The sequence below is a fragment of the Aquarana catesbeiana genome, linkage group LG01 (genome assembly GCF_042186555.1).
Source record: "Aquarana catesbeiana isolate 2022-GZ linkage group LG01, ASM4218655v1, whole genome shotgun sequence".
Lineage (NCBI taxonomy): Eukaryota > Metazoa > Chordata > Amphibia > Anura > Ranidae > Aquarana > Aquarana catesbeiana.
The window spans coordinates 881895070-881916501 of NC_133324.1; the positions used below are offsets into that span (position 1 = coordinate 881895070).

Here is a 21432-nt window from a genome sequence, read left to right on the forward strand (position 1 = left end):
ACGCAAAAGTTATAGCTTCTACAAGATATGGGATATATTTATGGAATTTTTATTTATTTATTTTTTTTACTAGTAATTGGCAATCAGCGACTTATAGCAGGACTGAGTTATTGCGGTGGACAAATCGGACACTTTTGACACTTTTTTGGGAACCACTGACACTAATAAAGTGATTAGTGCTAAAAATATGCACTGTCACTGTACTATTGACACTGTCTGGGGCGATCAAAGGGTTAACTGTGTGCCTAACCAGTGTTTGTGCACTGTGTGGGAGGTGCTCTTGCTAGGGTAAGGCATGGATCCATGGTCCACAGGATTTATGCCTTCCCTACTGACAGAACGGTAATCTGCCTTGTTTACATAGGCAGACTGCCGTTCTTCCATGTGTACAGAACGATCGGGTCCACGGTACCCACTGATCACATCGGGAGCATGCCGCCGGCGGAAGTGCGGAATCACATATAATGTATATACATGATCCTGTGCACAGCGGCAGCCCTGTAGTAGTAAAGCTACAATAGGGCGGTTGTAAAGTGGTTAAGTCAGTGTGCATGGATCCTAAAGCAGAACTAAACTGTATCTGAGCAGTACAAACTTAAAAGACTATTTCATAAATTTTTAATATTCAAAGCTAATTCACCCATCTATCCATGTCTCTAGCCATGTCTACATACTTTATTTTGTTAAGAACCACGCCCCCTGCCCCCCCCCCCCAGTATTTCTAGCCATGGCCATCTTGAATAAGGATTCATGTAAGCATTCACTTACTGGAATCCATTTGCCCTTAGCTTAGGCATGCAGGGAGGAGGGCATGCTTAGCTGAGAAAGCCCCCTAAGAAATCCTCCAGATGAAAGAAAAAAAAAAGCTCATGAAGATTCCTGGAATGTATGACATCATTATGGCCTAGGCCAGAAACCAAGAAGTGCCATAAGAAATAAAAAAAAAAACACAAGTCTAAAGCAAGTAAATATAATATACCTTCCTATCTATTTACTAATGCTAGCAGCTTAAGAATAAAAAATAGTCGCTGTTGATTGAGAGAGTTGAAGTTCCGCTTCAAGACTGAGAGGTGGTGCTGAAGATGGTGAGGGTGGCTATGATATTTGTAACCATAACAAAGGTGCAGTAAAACTTTAAAGACAACAGGAAATCATTTGGGTACAGGAATACCCTATCCTTCAGTTTGCTGATCATTTGGCCCTTCATATTTCGGGAGTGCCATGGTAAAGTTTCCCAAAACCAAGGCAAGGAGGGCTGTGAGACAGGACTTCTAAAATCTGCTTCTATGACCTTCTATAGCAGTGATGGTGAACCTTGGCACCCTAGATGTTTTGGAACTACATTTCCCATGATGCTCGTGCACTCTGCAGTGTAGTTGAGCATCATGGAAAATGTAGTTCCAAAACATCTGGGGTGCCAAGGTTCACCATCACTGTTCTATAGCATGATTCATCTCTAGCATTGAAGTGTGGATCTTTTATTGTTTCCTACAGGGGGATATTCTGAACACCAAGTACCAGGTGAACTTGGGGGATGGATTCAAGGCAATTTACGTGAATCTCACTTTGACTGGTGAGCCCATTCGACACCGTTATGAGAGCCCTGGAATATACAGAGTGTCGGTGAAAGCGGAGAATGTGGCGGGCCATGACGAAGCTGTGATCTATGTCCAGGTCATCTGTAAGTAAAATTTATAACATATATGAATACCCTTTGGGGATATACAGTAAAACCTTGGTTTGAGAGTAACTTGGTTTAAGAGCGTTTTGCAAAACACGCAAAATTTTTAATACATTTTGACTTGCTATACAAGCGATGTCTTGATATACAAGTAGCATCATGTCACAACTGAGTATAAAAGAGAAGAGAGGCGCCTCTAACTGTAGCAATATATTTACATTTAATGAAGGCACAACATTTAGCAACATATTACTACACTTAGAGGCGCCTCTCTTCTCTTTTATACTCTGTAGCTCCTGCTGGATTTTGCTTCTAATCCCCTTATGGAGGCTTCCATTTGTGGATGGACATTTTATTGTTACACAACCTGGTCACATTGCTATAATCTTTTTATATGGACTATAAACTGAAAGACCTATGAATTAATGGATGTGGAACGAATCATTTGAGTTTCCAGTATCTCTTATGGGGAAATTCGCTTTGATATACAAGTGTTTTGGATTCCAAGCATGTTTCTGGAACAAATTATGCTCGCCATCCAAGGTTTTACTGTAATTTAAAATTGTTGTGACAAAAATATATTGTTCAGCAACCAATAAATCTTTGTTTATAGCTGAACTTCAGACAAAAAAAAAAAAGACATAATGTGAATAGTTTACTAAAAGATGCAATAACAATGCAATTACCACATTTAGGGCCGGTTCACACTGCTGCGAATTATATTGTCATGTTATTAAAATGACTTGCGAATTTGAGCCGTTGCGATCGCTCAAATTCGCAAGTCATTTTAATAACATCGTTTTCCATGAGTGCCGTTTACATCAATGCGTTGCGAATCTAAGCTGCGTAATTTTTCTAAACTTCCGAGTTTGATCCGTGTTTGATCAAATTTGCGAGTTTTATCCGTATGAGATGCGAATTCAGCTCCATAGACTGCAAAATTTGCAGTAGTCGGATTAAAATCTTGCTTAATTCACACTGCAGCAGTGTGAACCGGCCCTTAATGTGGTTGTAAACCCTTACATATACAGGCAGTCTTCTATTACACACATCTAACTTACATATGACTCAGAGTTAAGAACGGAGGCAGAATGAAGCCTGGGCCCAGAAACCGCCGGACGGCCATCTTGCTGCTCACCGCATGCTGCCACCTACTGTCTGGCTGACCTGTCAGCAATCCCACATCACTTCATGGCCGGCTAACCCTTCCCTATGCTATCCAAAACATAAAAATAATTTTTTGGGCTGGAGTTACACTTAAAAAAATGTATCTATTTCAACTTACATACAAATTCAACTTAAGTACAAACCTACATGTTCGTAACCCGGGGACTGCCTGTATCCAGTGAAGTGACTGGCCTCGGGTGATACACATAGATGAAACAAATCCTTCTACACAACTTGTACCTGTTCATCTACAATATTTTCTTCTCTACATCCATTCAAAGTCCAGAATTTATAAAGCTTGTCTGAGCTGGCAGAAAAAAAGGGGCAGAGAGGTGAAGTTAGCTGAAGAGATAACTGAGAACTGTGTAACTGATAACAGTCAGCACAGGCAGAGAGCACAAGATCTGGCAAGATCAGCAGGTATTACTTTGCACTTCATTTTTTGACCATTTATTGAGGTCAATTTGTGGGTCATGTCTATTAATAATTTTGCTTTCAAAGCTAAAAAATGGGAAGGCTGCACACAGTCAGTTATTAAGGTGCTTATGAAAAGTGTGCTAAAAAGGAAAATTCTGGTTGCCTGTAGAAACCAATTAGCTTCCAAGCATTTCTGCAGAGTTAAAATTAAACATTGGGATAATATATTTAACCTTCGAATATTATAATTGTACTTCTCGAAAGACTGGAAACAAGAGTCAGCAATTTAGAAAAAAAATGCCATATTAGAGGAGTATCCCACAGTCCAAGTTTTTGTTAGAATTATGATATACTATATATATATATATATATATATATATATATATATACACAGTATCTCACAAAAGTAAGTACACCCCTCACATTTTTGTAAATATTTTATTATATCTTTTCATGTGACAACACTGAAGAAATGACACTTTGCTACAATGTAAAGTAGTGAGTGTACAGCTTGTATAACAGTGTAAATTTGCTGTCCCCTCAAAATAACTCAACACACAGCCATTAAATGTCTAAACCGCTGGCAACAAAAGTTAGTACACCCCTAAGTGAAAATGCCCAAATTGGGCCCAATTAGCCATTTTTCCTCCCCGGGGTCATGTGACTCATTAGTGTTACAAGGTCTCAGGTGTGAATGGGGATCAGGTGTGTTAAATTTGGTGTTATCGCTCTCAATCTCTCATACTGGTCACTGGAAGTTCAACATGGCACCTCATGTTGAAGCACTATACCAAAGGATAAGAGTCTAAATTCATTATTAGTTTTCTACTAAAAACAGCCAATGTGTTTCAGGAGTCAAAAAAGCCCCCCTCTTCATCAGGGCTTCATTTAAAATAAGAACATTGAATGCAGTGGCGGCTGGAACTCAATATTTTGGGGGAGAGCATCAAACAAACCTGCCCCATACACTCGCACATAACGCAACCACCACCCCCCCTTCCCCCGCACAGGCCAGCCTCGGTACTCACACTGCTCCCCGCACCGGCTGCCGCTTATTCTCCCATCTGCTACTGCAATTTCCTCCTCGGCGGTGGGAGAGCGGCTTCCCCTGGCGGAGAGCTGCAGCCAGTAGACGCTCCTGGCCCGGGCTTCTGCTATGGGCTCTGCTAGGAGGACGGGCTCTATGGAGCCAGAAAGGTGGCGCTCAGTGCTGAGGAGCTGTTGCTTCTCCTCAACTCACTCCCTGGCCAATCGGGTCTCAGGACCAACTTCTTGATTGGCTGGAAGGAGAAGCAGGAAGACATTAGCGAATATTAATTTACTAATGTCACACAACTGGGTGGGCTCAGGAACGCAGTGCTCTGTGCACCAAGCCCACCCTTTTTTTAAGCCAATTAGAGCCTCAGGCTCTAATCATGTGCTTAAAAAAAACCCAAAATTTGAATCAATGCATCCGGCACCCGATATGTAGATTAGGGGCCGGGCACATGGATTAGGGGGACGGCGCCCCTGTGACCTTAATGGAGTGGCTTCCACTGATTGAATGGACTCAAATAGAACTTTCCTGTGTGAATATATGCAGTGATACTAATTGCTGGATCAGGATGTTACTGGTGCCCTATATTGCCCTATAGCCCCTTAGACTAAGTTCACACTAGTCTGTGTTCTAAAAAGTGGTCTGCAGTGGTGGTGTCAGGTGTTCAGGAGGCAATAATTCAATCAACTTAATGCCTTTTATTTTGCCAAATAGGAATTTACAATGGCACTAATACGCCGCAACCACGAGCCAAGTGTTTGACTCTCAGTTAGGGCACAGCCCCAGTGATTTTAATGGCCAAGCTTGACAGGTAGCACCGCACAGCCGTATTGCTTTGCATGTGAACAGTCCTCTCCGGCTGTGTGTGTGTGTGTTCCATTGCAGCGTGATGTAACCTTTTTCGATGAAACCAGCTGGAAAAAAGCCTTTTAATTCAGAGCCTGCAGACGGCATTAGATGGAAGAGTTTGTACCCTGATGCACTTTCTCTAGAAAGAGTTGATCCATACTATAAAACAGTCTGCATTCAGGGAAATGAAGAGACAGCCTCGTTCACAAAAACATATGGGAACTGTTTCAGGAAGCTGTTTATACATGAATTAGTCATAGGCTCATTCCAAAAAACATCCCCTGACGGTAAGCCGAAAAAATCTCAGTGCAAATGAAAATGATAGTAATTTTACGGCATCATGGCAGCCGTTTCCTCATACAGTGCTGACTTTTGTCTCCTAATTCACAGAAACCTATAAATACAATTGCCTCTCTTGATCTATGCAAACATAATGTTTTGTGATACCCTGAGGAAATCAGCCAAAGCAATAGCTGAAGATGTCTTCTTTAGATTATTTGCATAAGTTTAATACATTTCCTTTGCCCGACAGAATTCAGAATTCAAAATATTCCTTCGTTTTCAGGAACTACTAAAGCACAAGTTTAACAGAAGCAGTTATAGTGTAACTCTATCCCAAACTTTTTTCTTTAGTTTAGCATTGAGCAGAGAAGAGTTTTTCTTCCTGCTGTGTCCCAGTTGGGTCCTCATTTTCTCCAACTTTCTATGTGGTCACCAGAACAACAAGTGAGCAGAATCTTTCCAACTGGGACATAGTAATAATTAATAAATAAATATACAGTATATATATATATATATATATATATATATATATATATATATATATATATATAGTGGGGATAATAATTATTTGATCCCTTGCAGATTTTGTAAGTTTGCCCACTTACAAAGAAATGAAAGGTTTATAACTCTTTTAATCATAGGTGTATTTTAAATGATAGAGACAGAATATCAACCAAAAATCCAGAAAAAATATATACAAATGTAATAAATTGAGTTGCAGTTCAGTGAGTAAGATAAGTATTTGATCCCCAAGCAAAACATGACTTAGTACTTGGTGGAGAAATCCTTGTTGGCAAGCACAGAGGTAAGATGTTTCTTGTAGTTGGTCACCAGGTTTGCACACATCTCAGGAGGGATTTTGGTCCACTCTGCTTTACAGATCTTCTATAAGTCCCTAAAGCAGAGTTCCACACGTTTTTTAGTTTATTAAAAGTCAGCATCTACAAATAGTGTAGCTGCTGACTTTTACTAAACAGCCACTCATCTGTCCCACGGTCCAGCGAAGTGGCATGTCAGGGGGCGAGGAGTTCTTAAAGCGGAAGTTCCACTTTTGGGTGGAACTCCACTTTAAGGTTTCTTGGCTGTCGCTTAGCAACTCGAAGTTTCAGCTCCCTCCATAAATTTTCCATAGGATTAAGGTGTGGAGACTGGCTAGGCCACTCCATGACTTTAATGTGCTTCTTCTTGAGCCACTCCTTTTTTGTTGCCTTGGTGGTATGTTTTGGGTCATTGTCATATTGGAAGACCCATCCATGACCCATCCTCAGTGTTCCGGATTTGGTAAAGTCGAGAGGATTTAGATTTAGAACCTCTCAGTTTTTTCATGTCTTTGACCCGTTTGGGAAGCTTTCCCTTTTTTTTCCCTACCCTGGTTTAATGGAGCTACTGTAAACAGAAAGTTAGTTAAAGTCTGTCTATTGGGGACAGAGACAGCTTTAACAACCTTATATAGGTTCTTACCCTTCCCTGTCAAAAACAATCATAGTTATGGGTAGAGTTCTGGTATTAGAAGGTGAAGTAACTCCAGATATCCTGGCTACCCACCATAATACATCACAATGGCAAGAGCTCAATGGTCAACATGACCATGTGACCATGCTGACCAAAGAGAAGGGCTTCTTTCTTCTGGGGCACCTTACCAGAAGAAGATGCCTTAGATGTGCTTCTCATGGATCAGCAATGTATTGTGGCTGTGCTGGCCAATGATTGTTTGCCCTTCTGAGCATTATGATGGATACTCACTCTGGGGTTGTGGTGTACAGTTTAGGACAGGAGCTTTATGCAGTGGGGTCCAGAGGAGTGGCCAGGATATTTGCAGTTAGTTCACCTTTTCTTTTTCCAAGAAAAGGAAAACTTACCATTGAAGTGTTAATGGTTAAGGTTACACATTTGATCATGGGGGATAGATAAATTGTAATATACAGCGGACTTACAGTGGATTCATTTATTTTACTTTTTAATCCCTTCTCCTTTTGTAGCTCTCCCCACTTGTGAAAAAAAACTATTGTTTGTGTAGCTGCGCTGGCCCTTTACATCAAACAGTGGTTGACCATAGAAAACATGATTATACAAATAAAATGACATATATAATAAAGCAATATATAAAAATAAAGTCCAAGTGAATTAATCCTCTGTGCTGAACAAATGGTGACTTCCAAAACGATTGTGCTGTGATTAACCACCACCATCCAATCAATATGCCTACCAAAAAGCACTAATAAACTAGCCTGTAGGTAGCCTTTCTTTAATCTTCCATGTGGGAAAATAGATATGTCTCCACCAAAATCTCAGACCACTCTCTCAATCCTCCAGTTAATATAATTCTCAAAAGATAAAAATGGCCATCATTGCACAAAATTCCATGCTTTAATAGTTTAAAAGGTCATATAAAAGAGTTGCACTCACGTGTATGTGTGCCTTAGACCCACACTGAGTCTGTCCAGCTTTCCAGTATTTGCCAGTAATGGCTGTGTGCTACTAGGAGCTGGCGTGCAGTTTAAGCCTCGTTTTCAGTGCGGTACATTTCGTCAGAAAATGACGCCAGCGTCACACAACCAGCCTCAACGTGTTTCGCATTAATAATGCATCATCGGGAAGTAATCATTTCCCCACTTGACCCTTTAATTTAAAAAAAAATCTTATTTTCCTTTTTTTTTAACCACTTGCCGCCCGCCATATAGCAGAATGATAGCGGCAAAGTGGTTTAGTCACGTCATATGACGTGATCAGGATAACAGAGCCGGCACGCTCCCGTTGCGGTGTGTCAGTCTGAAACACCGCAACTCTGATCGTGGTATGTAGCCTCTGACATAGGATTCATATCACGTGATCAGCTGTGACCAATCACAGCTGATCATCACGTGAACCAGGAAGTGCCAGTAAACAGCTTTCCTCGGTTCACGCTGACAGGGAGAGCTGATCGGCGGCTCTCCCTGTCAGGGGGGGTCTGTGCTGTTAATCAGCACATTGATTATCAGCACAGCCCCATCAAGAGGTGCCCATCAGCTGCCAATCAATGCCCATCACCTGCCAGCCTGTCCCCCTTTATAAAGCCTGTCAGTGCCCATGAAAGTACAGATCAGTGCCCACAACAGTGCCCAAAAAAGTGCCAATCAGTACTCCATCAGTGATGCCTGTCAGTGCCCCATCAAAGTGCCAATCAGTGCCACTCAGTAAAGCCTGTCACTAGCTCATCATCAGTGCTGTGTATCCAATGCCACCTATCAGTGCCCATCAGTGCCACCTATCAGTGCCATCAGTGCCGCCTATCAGTGCCGCCTATCAGTGCCCATCATTTTTTTTTCAAAATTGTCGCTCTTTTTTCGTTTATAGCGCAAAAATTAAAAACCGCAGAGGTGATCAAATACCACCAAAAGAAAGCTCAATTTGTGGGAAGAAAATGATAAAAATTTAGTATGGGTACAGTGTTGCATGACCGTGTAATTGTCATTCAGAGTACGAATTGTCCTGGGCAGGAAGGGGGGAAAGTGCCTGGTATTGAAGTGGTTAAACGCAAACAGGTTTGCCCTCATTTTGGCCCTCTACCATGCATTATTTTATTATGTATGTTAAAGCAGAATTCCAGGCATGATGTATTGTTACATAGTTACATTGGTCTAGGTTGGACCAGTGTAACTATATTTACACCGAACAGCCAAAACTTTATGACCACCCCTACCTAATATTGAGTAGGCCCCCCTTTTGCTGCCGAAACAGCCCTGACCCGTCAAAGTATGGACGCCACTAGACCTCTGAAGGTGTGCTGTGGTATCCAGCACCAAGCCATCAGTAGCAGATCCTATAAGTCCTCTAAGTTGCGAGGTGGAGGACTTGTTTTTCCAGCACACCCCACAGATGCTTGATTGTATTGAGAGCTGGAGGATTTGGAGCCCAAGTCAATACCTTGAATGTGTTCTTGTGTTCCTCAAACCACTCTTGAACCATTTTTTCAGTGTGGCAGGATGCATTATCCTGCTGAAAGAGGTCATTGCCATCCGGGAAAACCTTTTCCATGAAGGGGTGTACTTGGTAAGCAACAATGTTTATGTAGGTGGTAGTTCAAAGTAACATCCACATGAATGGTAGAACCCAAGATTTCCTAGCAGAACATTGCCTAAAATCTTCACACTGCCTCCGCTGGTTTCCTTTCGTCCCAAACTGCATCTTGGTGCCATCTCTTTCCCAGGTAAGCCATACACACGCACCCATCCATCCACATGATGTAGAAGAAAACTGGATCTTCAGACCAGGCCATCTTCTTCCATTGCTTTGTTGTCTAGTTCTGATGCTCATGTATACATTGTAGGTTCTCATGACTGTGGACATGGGTCAGTATGGGCACCCTGACAGGTTTGCGGCTACACAGCCCCAAACACAACAAACTGTGATTGACTTTTTTCCTGCTTTCAGCACATCTACTTCATGGACAACATGTTTGCTTGCTGCCTAATATATCCCACCCACTTTCAGATACCATTTTAATGAGATTATTATCAATGTTATTCACTTTACCTTTCAGTGGTCATAAAGTTATGGCTGATCAGTGTTTACCATACCTGGTCAATGCCCCTGGAGTCTGGAAATGTCCAATTAGAGAATGCTTTGCATTCATTCAGAAAATGCAAAATGTTCTCTGAATGGCGCCTGCACCGAATGGTCGAACTTCTGTGTTCACGATGCATCAGGCCAGCCTCTCAGCACAGGATTGGAAGCAATTGAAGATCACTGGAGTAGAAGTGTCTACTTCTGTGGTTTTCAGTTTCCAGGGGCATCAGCCAGGTAAGATATATACATAGTTACATTGGTTCAAGCTGGTCCAATGTAACTATGTTAAAATATACCATGCTTGGAATTCTTCTTTAACTGTCATTGAGTATGTGCAGAATTTACAGTTAATGCCAGATTAAGTTCTAACTACTAAAACTCACAAAGCACGAACAAATGTGTATACTGTAGAAGAGGTGCAAGTATAACAAGGTTCATAGAAAGAAATCACAATGAGAAACACTTACATGGACAATGGCTGGTAGGGTTGTAAACAGTTTTTAGAGAAAATGAAAGGGGTCAAAGTCCAGGACGTAGCTGATAACAATTATCAGGGATTTAAAATAATTGTGTGTAGGACAATCTTGAAGACTAAGTACGTATAGCGGAGGATATTGCACAGGTTCTATCCAGGACCCCCTTAGTAATAGCTCACTTGCACTTGACTTGACGAAAGTCTTGGCACTGTGTGTCTCTCCTATCATTCAGCTGTGAGTTCTGCACCCACTCCAGCCATTGGCATGGGTCTTTAAGGCCACTTCTGCGCACTTCCAAGCAAATAATGTGCTTTCACACCATTAGCTGATCATATGTGCTCTCCTCTATCACATCACTTGGCTTTCTTTGCCTTTACTCTTAAAAGAGATGAGTATTTATTTTGTAGTAACAGAGTATATGTTACAGTTTTACTAGTCCTTTTATTCTAACAGAAAATAAACATTTTCCAATATGAAGTATAACCCATCTTACGACTGCCTAATCTTAGCAATTTACTGCAGCCGCTGCTTAAAATAACCCTTTTAATTAGATGATTTCTAATAGAGAAATAAAACAATATAGAGCACCGAAGAGCGTGAGTAATTGTATGAGTGTATTCCACGAGCAGCCAAATAATTATTGGGAGTGTGTTTCTTTGTTGGCTCTACCAGTGGTAAGTTCTGCCAGCAAATTACATCTCTGTTATTTAATCCAAGACTGCACACATAAGGACATTAAATCAAAGCATATGTTAATACAATGAAGGCTGTCTAGAAATATTGCAGGGCATGGGCATATTCATTGATATTTTATGTATCTCATTGTATTCTGGAAAAAAGGAGATTTCTTGTGTGTTTTATTGCTAGACTGTGTGTAATCTTTTTTATTCATTGTAAAACACATGTCAATATTTATATAGTATTTATGTAGTGGCGTCACTAGGGTTGGTGTCACCCGGTGCGGAAAAAATTGGTGTCACCACCACCAACTATAGTCCCCCCTCAGTACAGACCCCCCTCCATTAACTATAGACCCCCCCAAGTACAGATCCCCCTCCCGCAGTATAGATCGCCTCCCTCAGTACAGACCCCCCCCTTACTAAGTACAGATCCCCTTCCTCAGCATAGACCTCCCCCTCAGTACAGACCCCTCCTCACTAACTACAGACCCCCTTTCCTCAGTATAGATCCCCTTCCCCACTAAGTACTGACCCCCCCTCCCTCAGTACAGACCTCCCCCCTCAGTACAGACCCCCCCATTAGTATAGAATCCCTGTTCAGTACAGACCCTCCTCCCTCAGTGCAGACCCCCCCATCAGTATAGACACCCCCCATAAGTATAGACCCCCCATCAGTATAGACACCCCCCTCAGTACAGACCCCCCTCCCTCTGTTAAGACCCCCCACTTAGTACAGACCCCCTTTCCTCAGTATAGACCTCCCACTAAATACTGACCCGTCTTGCTCAGTACAGACCTCCCCCCTCAGTACAGACCCCCCATCAGTATAGACACCCCCTTCAGTACAGACCCCCCTCCCTCAGTACAGATTCCCTCCACCAGTGCAAACCCCCCATCAGTATAGACACCCCCCATCAGTGTAGACCCCCCATCAGTATAGACACCCCCTCAGTATAACCCCCGTCCATCAGTGCAGACCCGCGTCCTTCATTGCAGACCCACCTCTCAGTGCAGACCCCCCCATCAGTATAGACCCCCTCAGTGCAGACCCCCCATCAGTATAGACCCCCTCAGTGCAGACCCCCCATCAGTATAGACTCCCCTCAGTGCAGACCCCCATCAGTGCAGACCCCCCATCAGTATAGACCCCCATTCAGTGCAGACCCCCATGAGTATAGACCCCCCTCAGTGCAGACCCCCCATGAGTATAGACCCCCCTCAGTGCAGACCCCCATCATTATAGACACCTCCCTCAGTGCTGATTCTCCCCTGCATCTGTATAGACCCCCTCAGTGCGCCCCCCCCATCAGTATAGACATCTCGCTCAGTGCAGACCCCCCATCAGTATAGACCCCCCCTCTCCCCTCCCATAGCACCCTCCCTGCACATGTCCATCTATATATAGTAGTGTACAGACCTCAGAACAGCGCAGACGGATATACACAGCAGTGTGTGTGCCTCGGGCTCCTCCTCCTCCTGTGTGGATGTAAACAGAGAGGAGGGGGAGGTGGCTTCGGTCCGCTCTGCTGAGGGACACAGCCGCGAGATCTGAGAGGCAGATCAGTGTAGGACAGCGGGTGGTGTTAGTGGTGCCACTACCTATGGGTGTCACCCCTCTGGCGGGTGTCACCCCCCGCCCCCCTCAGCGACACCTCTGTATATATGCAATGTTTGCATTTTATGTAAAGGCAAACTGCTAAATACATGGCTTTTTTGTCCATCCAGTTATGAGATTTACACAGCTCTTCAACACAGCACAGTCCTGCCTGGCAGGGCAAGAGACCTCATTTTCACTGCTGCAGTTACGCAACACATACAGGTCCTCCTCATGCCTGTTACTGGACAGCAAAGGAGAAGCATGTGCTCCTATCAACATGTTCTTTGTATGAGGCTAAGACCAAGTCAATTTTAGGTACTTACAGTGCTTGCATTAAAAAAAAAATATACAGTCAGGTCCATAAATATTGGGACAGCAACACAATTTTAATCTTTTTGGCTCTATACACCACCACAATGGATTTGAAATTAAACAAACAAGATGTGCTTTAACTGCAGACTTTCAGCTTTAATTTGAGGATATTTACATCCAAATCAGGTTAACGGTGTAGGAATTACAACAGTTTGTATATGTGCCTCCCACTTTTTAAGGGGACCAAAAGTAATGGGACAGATTAACAATCATCCATCAAACTTTCACTTTTTAATACTTGGTTGCAAATCCTTTGCAGTCAATTACAGCCTGAAGTCTGGAACGCATAGACATCACCAGACGCTGGGTTTCATCCCTGGTGATGCTCTGCCAGGCCTCTACTGCAACTGTCTTCAGTTCCTGCTTGTTCTTGGGGCATTTTCCCTTCATTTTGTCTTCACAAGTGAAATGCATGCTCAATCGGATTCAGGTCAGGTGATTGACTTGGCCATTGCATAACGCTCCACTTCTTTCTCTTAAAAAACTCTTTGGTTGCTTTCGCCGTATGCTTTGGGTCATTGTCCATCTGCACTGTGAAGCGCCATCCAATGAGTTCTGAAGCATTTTGATGAATATGAGCAGATAATATTGCCCGAAACACTTCAGAATTCATCCTGCTGCTTTTGTCAACAGTCACATCATCAATAAATACAAGAGAACCAGTTCCATTGGCAGCCATACATGCCCACGCCATGACACTACCACCACCATGCTTCACTGATGAGGTGGCATGCTTTGGATCATGAGCAGTTCCTTTCCTTCTCCATACTCTTCTCTTCCCATCACTCTGGTACAAGTTGATCTTGGTCTCATCTGTCCATAGGATGTTGTTCCAGAACTGTGAAGGCTTTTTTAGATGTTGTTTGGCAAACTCCTAATCTGGCATTCCTGTTTTTGAGGCTCACCAATGGTTTACATCTTGTGGTGAACCCTCTGTATTCACTCTGGTGAAGTCTTCTCTTGATTGTTGACTTTGACACACATACACCTACCTCCTGGAGAGTGTTCTTGATCTGGCCAACTGTTGTGAAGGGTGTTTTCTTCACCAGGGAAAGAATTCTTCGGTCATTCACCGCAGTTGTTTTCCATGGTCTTCCGGGTCTTTTGGTGTTGCTGAGCTCACCGGTGCGTTCTTTCTTTGTAAGGATGTTCCAAACAGTTGATTTGGCCACACCTAATGTTTTTGTTATCTCTCTGATGGGTTTGTTTTGTTTTTTCAGCCTAATGATGGCTTGCTTCACTGATAGTGACAGCTCTTTGAATCTCATATTGAGAGTTGACAGCACAGATTCCAAATGCAAATAGCACACTTGAAATTAACTCTAGACCTTTTATCTGCTCCTTGTAAATGGGATAATGAGGGAATAACACACACCTGCCCATGGAACAGCTGAGCAGCCAATTGTCCCATTACTTTTGGTCCCTTAAAAAGTGGGAGGCACATATACAAACTGTTGTAATTCCTACACCGTTCACCTGATTTGGATGTAAATACCCTCAAATTAAAGCTGAAAGTCTGCAGTTAAAGCACGTCTTGTTCGTTTCATTTTAAATCCATTGTGGTGGTGTATAGAGCCAAAAAGATTAGAATTGTGTTGATGTCCCAATATTTATGGGCCTGACTGTAATTGTGAAGTGGAAGGAAAATTATAAATGGTTTTCAAATTTTTTTATAAATAAATATCTGAAAAGTGTGGCGTGCATTTGTATTCAGCCCCCTGAGTCAATATTTTGTAGAACCACCTTTCACTGCAATTACAGTCTTTTTGGGGTTGTCTCTACCAGGTTTACACATCTAGAGAGTGACATTTTTGCCCATTCTTCTTTGCAAAATAGCTCAAGCTCTGTCAGTCTGGATGGAGAGCGTCTGTGAACAGAAATTTTCAAGTTTTGCCACAGATTCTCAATTGGATTTAGGTCTGGACTTTGACTGGGCCATTCTAACACATGAATGCTTTGATCTAAACCATTCCATTGTAGCTCTGGCTGTATGTTTAGGGTCGTTGTCCTGCTGGAAGGTGAACCTCCTCCCCAGTCTCAAGCCTTTTTGCAGACTCTAACTGGTTTTCTTCTAAGATTTCCCTGTATTTGGCTCCATCCATCTTCCCATTAACTCTGACCATATTCCCTGTCCCTGCTGAAGAAAAGCATCCCCACACCATTATGTTGCAACCACCATGTTGTACGGTGGGGATGGTGTGTTCAGGATGATGTGCAGTGTTAGATTTCTGCCACACTTAGTGTTTTGCTTTAAAGGAGTTGTAAAGTCTTGTGTTTTTTCACCTTAATGCATTCTATGCATTAAGGTGAAAAACCTTCTGTGCTGCAGTTCCCCCCCAGAGCCCCCCATTTTCTTACCTGGACCCGATCATTCCAGCGACGAGCACGAGCCCAGCAGCCTCGGGTCCTCATTGGATATATTGATAGCAGCAGGAGCCATTGGCTCCCACTGCTGTCAATCAAATCCAGTGACATGGGAGTCGGGGGCAGGGCTGAGTCCTGCTGTCTGTGTCAATGGACACAGCAACAGGACTCAGGAGTGCACCCACACGAGTGCCCCAATGGTATGCCACTCTCCGTGGGGTTGGAGTGCACGACTTATAGTTGTCCTGTGAACAGATTCTCCCACCTGAGCTGTGGATCTCTGCAGCTCCTCCAGAGTTACCATGGGCCTCTTGGCTGCTTCTCTGATTAATGCTCTCCTTGCCCGGCCTGTCAGTTTAGGTGGACGGCCATGTCTTGGTAGGTTTCCAGTTGTTCCATACACTTTCCATTTTCGGATGATGGATTGAACAGTGCTCCATGAGATGTTCAAAGCTTGGGATATTTTTTATAACCTAACCCTGCTTTAAACTTCTTCACAACTTTGTCCCTGACCTGTCTGGTGTATTCCTTGGCCTTCATGATTCTGTTTGTTCAGTAAGGTTCTCTAACAAACCTCTGAGGACTTCACAGAACAGCTGTAATTATACTGAGATTAAATTACGCACAGGTGGAATCTATTTACTAATTAGGTGATTTCTGAAGGCAATTGATTCCACTAGATTTTAGTTAGGGGTATCAGAGTAAAGAGGGCTGAATACAAATGTACACCTTTCACATATTTATTTGTAAAAAAAAATGAAAGCCATTTATCATTTTCCTTCCGCTTCACAATTATGTGTCACTTTTGTGTTGGTCTATCACATAAAATCCCAGTAAAATATATTTATGTTTTTGGTTGTAACATGACAAAAAATGGAAATGGAAAATGTTAAGGGGTATGAATACTTTTTTAAGGCACTGCATATGCATTCACTGTTTCACCCAGTTGATTAATATATTAAGTTAAAGCTGAACTCCAGGAATTATTTGTATTGCATGCTTAGATTAGTCCAGCTTTGCACAATGTATGCATATCTCATCTGTGATGGGGCGCAGGTGATATTGAAAATCACTGTAGTAGTCAGAGCTACTATAATGATAGCCGCAATCTCCCAGGTTCTGCTTGGGTTCTATGTGTCTTCCCTTCTGCAGACTAACCACAAGGAGTGGCTTGCTTGGAAATGTCTCCATTCACAGAATGCCTTGTTTTTTTTTTCTCTTATTGGCTGAGGTGGGGATTGTGACATCACCTCTCCTATTCTCCACCTTGTCCAATCATCATATTCATTGAAAAAATGCAGGGGGGTCTTATGAATTGTAGCCACAGAACCCTGCAGGGAGAAGCAGAACCATAAAGAATTTGGGCTATCACTGTAGTAGCACCGACTACTACAGTGTTTTTCAGCTCTTCCAGCAGACTATCAGGTATGAGATGTGAATACTTGCATTGTACTAAGTTGGACTAATGTAAATAAGCAGCACAAATAATTCCTGGCGTTCGGCTTTAACCGCTCCAGCCCCGGAAGGTTTTACTCCCTTCCTGACTAGAGCACTTTTTACAACTTGGCACTGCGTCACTTTAACTGACAATTGAGCAGTCGTTCGATGCTGTACCCAAACAAAATTTGCGTCCTTTTTTCCCACAAATAGAGCTTTCTTTTTGTGGTATTTGATCACCTCTGCGGTTTGTATTTTTTGCGCTATAAACAAAAAAAGAGCGACAATATTGAAAAAAAAAAACAATATTTTTTACTTTTTGCTATAATAAATTTCCCCAAAAATGTTTGATAAAAAAAATCGCAATAAGCGTATATTGATTGGTTTGCGCAAAAGTTATAGCGTCTGCAAACTATGGGAAAGATATATGGCATTTTTATTGTTATATTTTTTACTAGTAATGGCGGCGATCTGTGATTTTTAGCGGTACTGCGACATTGTGACGGACAGATTGGAGACTTTTGACACTTTTTTGAGACCATTAGCATTTATACAGCGATCAGTGCTATAAAAATGCACTGATTACTGTGTAAATGTCACTGGCAGGGAAGCGGTTAACACTAGGGGTCGATCAAGGGGTTAATTGTGTGTTCCCTCACTATGTTCTAACTGTATGGGGATAGGATTGACTAGGAGAGGAGCCATATCATTTTTCCTACTTAGTAGGAACAAACAATATGGCTCCTCTCCTCTGACAGCACAGGGATTTGTGTATGTACACACACATATCCCCATGCTGGTGCTCGTGCATGCGATGGCGCGTGGCCAACGGCGATTGTGCCTACCGGCCACGCTCATCGGGTCCCCCACCATGCAGCGGATGCGTGCACCCTCTGGCAGCTGAAAAGGGGTAGGACGTACCCGTATGGGATTTCACCCAGGAGAGCCATTGTGCCACAGTATATCTGCGTGACACGGTTGGCAAGTTGTTATTATGCACTGATTTTATATATGCTTGTACGCATGTGCAATGTTGCATTTGCAATGCAGAACATCTAGCCTTGCTTAATTGCACTAATAATTTTTATATAGTAGATGAAAGAAAGCTGGCAGCTCCATCTTCTGCAGTGAATAGATTTATTAATCCAGGTGTAGTACAAAATAATACAGGGCTTACACAATTTGTCATGTAGCCTTAATCACAGTCATAGCTATGGCTATGATTAAGGCTACACGCTGAAACGCGTAAAACCCTGTATTATTTTGTACTACACCTGGATTAATAAATGTATTCATTGCAGAAGATCGAGCTGCCGGCTTTCTTTCATCTACATGTTTGCTTGGGTGTTAGGAGGACACCACAAGCCAGTGCACTGACCGCTCACCACCTCAGGTAATTACTACAGGTGTTTTCTACTATATTTAAGCTAGTTTTGCAAAGTGGCGAAAGAGAAATTATAAAAGGATACAATGCTATCAAAGAATACAAGAACAATTACCCTTTGGCATTATATAGTGCATCTTTTATAATGAACTAAATTGAGCAGTCTAAGTAATTGTTTTCTTGTTGCATATGGAAACTCCATTAAGACCACTCTGCCCATGGCTAAGTCCATTTTTGGATTAACAAATCTTACATTTAAAGCAACTTTGAATTATTCCGTGTGATCAGCTATCTCGTTCTCTCCCACGTTATACAGTTTTCTCTGAGTTGTTTCATTACACAAGTACAGTTTGTTGACTTAAATGATTCAAGATGTTATGCACAAACTATGAACGTTAGCCAGTGATGTCACCCTGCCTTTGAAAACTATTTTCATTTGCGCAATAGTGTTTCCATATGGAGTGTATAACCTTACAAATTCGCAGGAACCTAACCTGACATGCTAAGGGTGTGCCACCATTCCAACATAGATGGAGTTCATCAATAATCTGGAATTGCTATCAATCACCTGCTGCCAAGATATTAATCATATCATTAGCTCTGCTGGATAAAGACCCTGGCCACTTAAAAAGGAGAACACTTATCATGTAATTAGCTCTTGCACAAACTATGCAATTACAGACCTAAAGCTAAAGTCTAATATAAGATAATCTCCAGACTTCATGCAGTGATTGCAATGACTAATTAAGTGAGCAACTTAAGCATAATTCAGTTGTGAGAGAAGTAGATAATAGTATAACAGAATTAGTATAAAAAAGTCTAACTAAATTTAGCAGACATCCCTTTAGCTTTTAATTAAACGCCATTTTCAGACCAAACTTTTTTTCAACTTTGCAGAGAATGTTGAGAGGATAGAACCTATATTAGGTTTTTATTGCTGGTTCTGTCCCTGTGACCACACACAAAGTGAGTGGATTCTGTCCAACTGAGACACAGAGAACTGTAAAATATTGACATAGATTCACATTGATTCACCTACACATTTATATGTGTAGTGCTACTCCCAAAGGAGCTGCTAAGTAGATGCCCAGGGCCCTTTTCCCAGTAATTGCCCTGCAGCCAGGCACACAATTCCGATCACTCTTCAGACTCGTTAACTCAATAACCAGTCTAGGAGTATGCTTTTTTGATGCTTTAATGCAAACTTGAACTTGGATAGGTAGTTTGAAATTGTATGGTACTCCAGTAACCCTTATGCCCTGTACACACGGTCGGATTTTCCGATGGAAAATGTCCGATCGGAGCGTGTTGTCGGAAATTCCGACCGTGTGTGGGCTCCATCGGACATTTTCCATCGGATTTTCCGACACACAAAGTTGGAGAGCAGGAGATAAAATTTTCCGACAACAAAATCCGTTGTCGGAAATTCCGATCTTGTGTACACAAATCCGACGCACAAAGTGCCACGCATGCTCAGAATAAATAAAGAGATGAAAGCTATTGGCCACTGCCCCGTTTATAGTCCCGACGTACGTGTTTTACGTCACCGCGTTTAGAACGATCGGATTTTCCGACAACTTTGTGCGACCGTGTGTAGACAAAACAAGTTTGAACCAACATCCGTCGGAAAAAATCCTAGGATTTTGTTGTCGGAATGTCCGAACAAAGTCCGACCGTGTGTACGCCCTATTAAGTAACAATTTGAGGACACTAAACTCTCTCTCCTTTAGAACTGTAAGCCAAGTCCTTGCACAAATAAATGATGGACTGCACTTTGTAGAAGCAACGAGATTAATCTTCCCCTTGGACATCTGAGCAAAGTCCTTTCACTAAGAATGAAATAGACTGAGCTCTTCAGGACACCATACACAATGTCCATTTAAGCGCTCTGACTCCAGCATAACAGGGATGGCAGTAGCACAGCCTCTAGGACAGTGATGGCGAACCTTTTTGAGCCTGAGTGCCCAAACTGCTACACAAAACCAACGTAGTGCCAACACTGGCGAGGATCGCCAGTCAGAAATTGCAGTCAGTTCAGCACTCACTCAGCTTCCAGTGTCAGTGTGCCTGACAGCAGCTTCTCCTTTTGTTGGTGACTGTGATCGCCCTCCTCACTCTCGATCGTGTCCTCTCAGCAATGTCCTCTCGCTCCTCTCTGGCTGGTTTAACTCCAGTGGCTGTTGTGGCTTGGGCTCTCACCCTCCCTTCTAAACCACCTCAGCCTCCTCCCACTCTTGTCTCCTTGCTCCCTTTTCCCTCAGCCCTTTTTTTTCCCCGGGCTCCAGGCTGTCCCTCCTCTTATTTTTGCAGGGCATACTGGGGCTGTAGTTTTTCATTAATTAATTAAAATGGAGCCATAGTCTTCTGGTACTACATGTCCCATGGTGCACTTGTCCTGGTTCCCCATTGGTCCCTGGCTGCAGCCAACCAGGAGTTCTCTTGTCAGCTCCTTCCTCTACTGCAGTGTACAACTGAAAAAAAAGGCCGGTATTAAGTTGCTATAGGCAACCAGTCAGCTCTTTCCCCCACATTCCAGGCAGCCTTACTGGGCTCCAACCAGAACTCTGGGAAATTTCTGCCTTGGCCTAATAGTGAACACCTGGGACACTTTCCCCCATTTCTCCCAGGCTGGCCTTATTGCTAATTTTCCCCTGACCAGCCCACCCACCAAGCCAACCCAGAGCCTTGAATTGGCCGAGGCAGCGGACGCACACTCCCAAGACTGACACCTGCGCTGGCCAATTGCCTCCTTTCATGAGACCTGGGCATCTCAGGGAAGCCAATAGGCGAGATGCATAGAGGAAGGGGGCAGGACTGCAGGCGGCCATGTGTGCGCTGCTGGTAAAGCCTGAGCTGAGTCAGTAGACCAAGCAGCATATTTTTAACAAGCACTCTTCTTCTGTTACGAACAAGAGAAAAGATGGCAGCTCTGCTCACGTGCCCACAGAGAGGGCTCTGCGTGCCAGCTGTGGGACGTGTGCCATGGGTTCGCCATCACTGCTCTAGGATCTCTCACACCAGTCTGTACTCACTAATGCCCTTGGTTGCCGCCTTCCGATATCTTCCAGACACTTTCTTCCAGCAGTACCAGACTAGATCCTCAGACGACAGTCTTCAGTCAGCTTCAGACAACCAAAGAAGATCC

General features: G+C 42.9%; 1 protein-coding gene across 2 annotated transcripts in view; it reads left to right on the plus strand.

Moving 5' to 3' along the window:
* The window catches only part of SORCS2 (sortilin related VPS10 domain containing receptor 2), a 1340427-nt gene that overhangs the window by 1227958 nt on the left and 91037 nt on the right, over positions 1-21432 (plus strand). For both annotated transcript variants that reach the window (XM_073610686.1, XM_073610693.1), the window contains exon 19: positions 1495-1681. In XM_073610686.1, coding sequence (XP_073466787.1) covers positions 1495-1681 — 187 coding nt within the window. The remainder of the gene's footprint in view (positions 1-1494; positions 1682-21432) is intronic.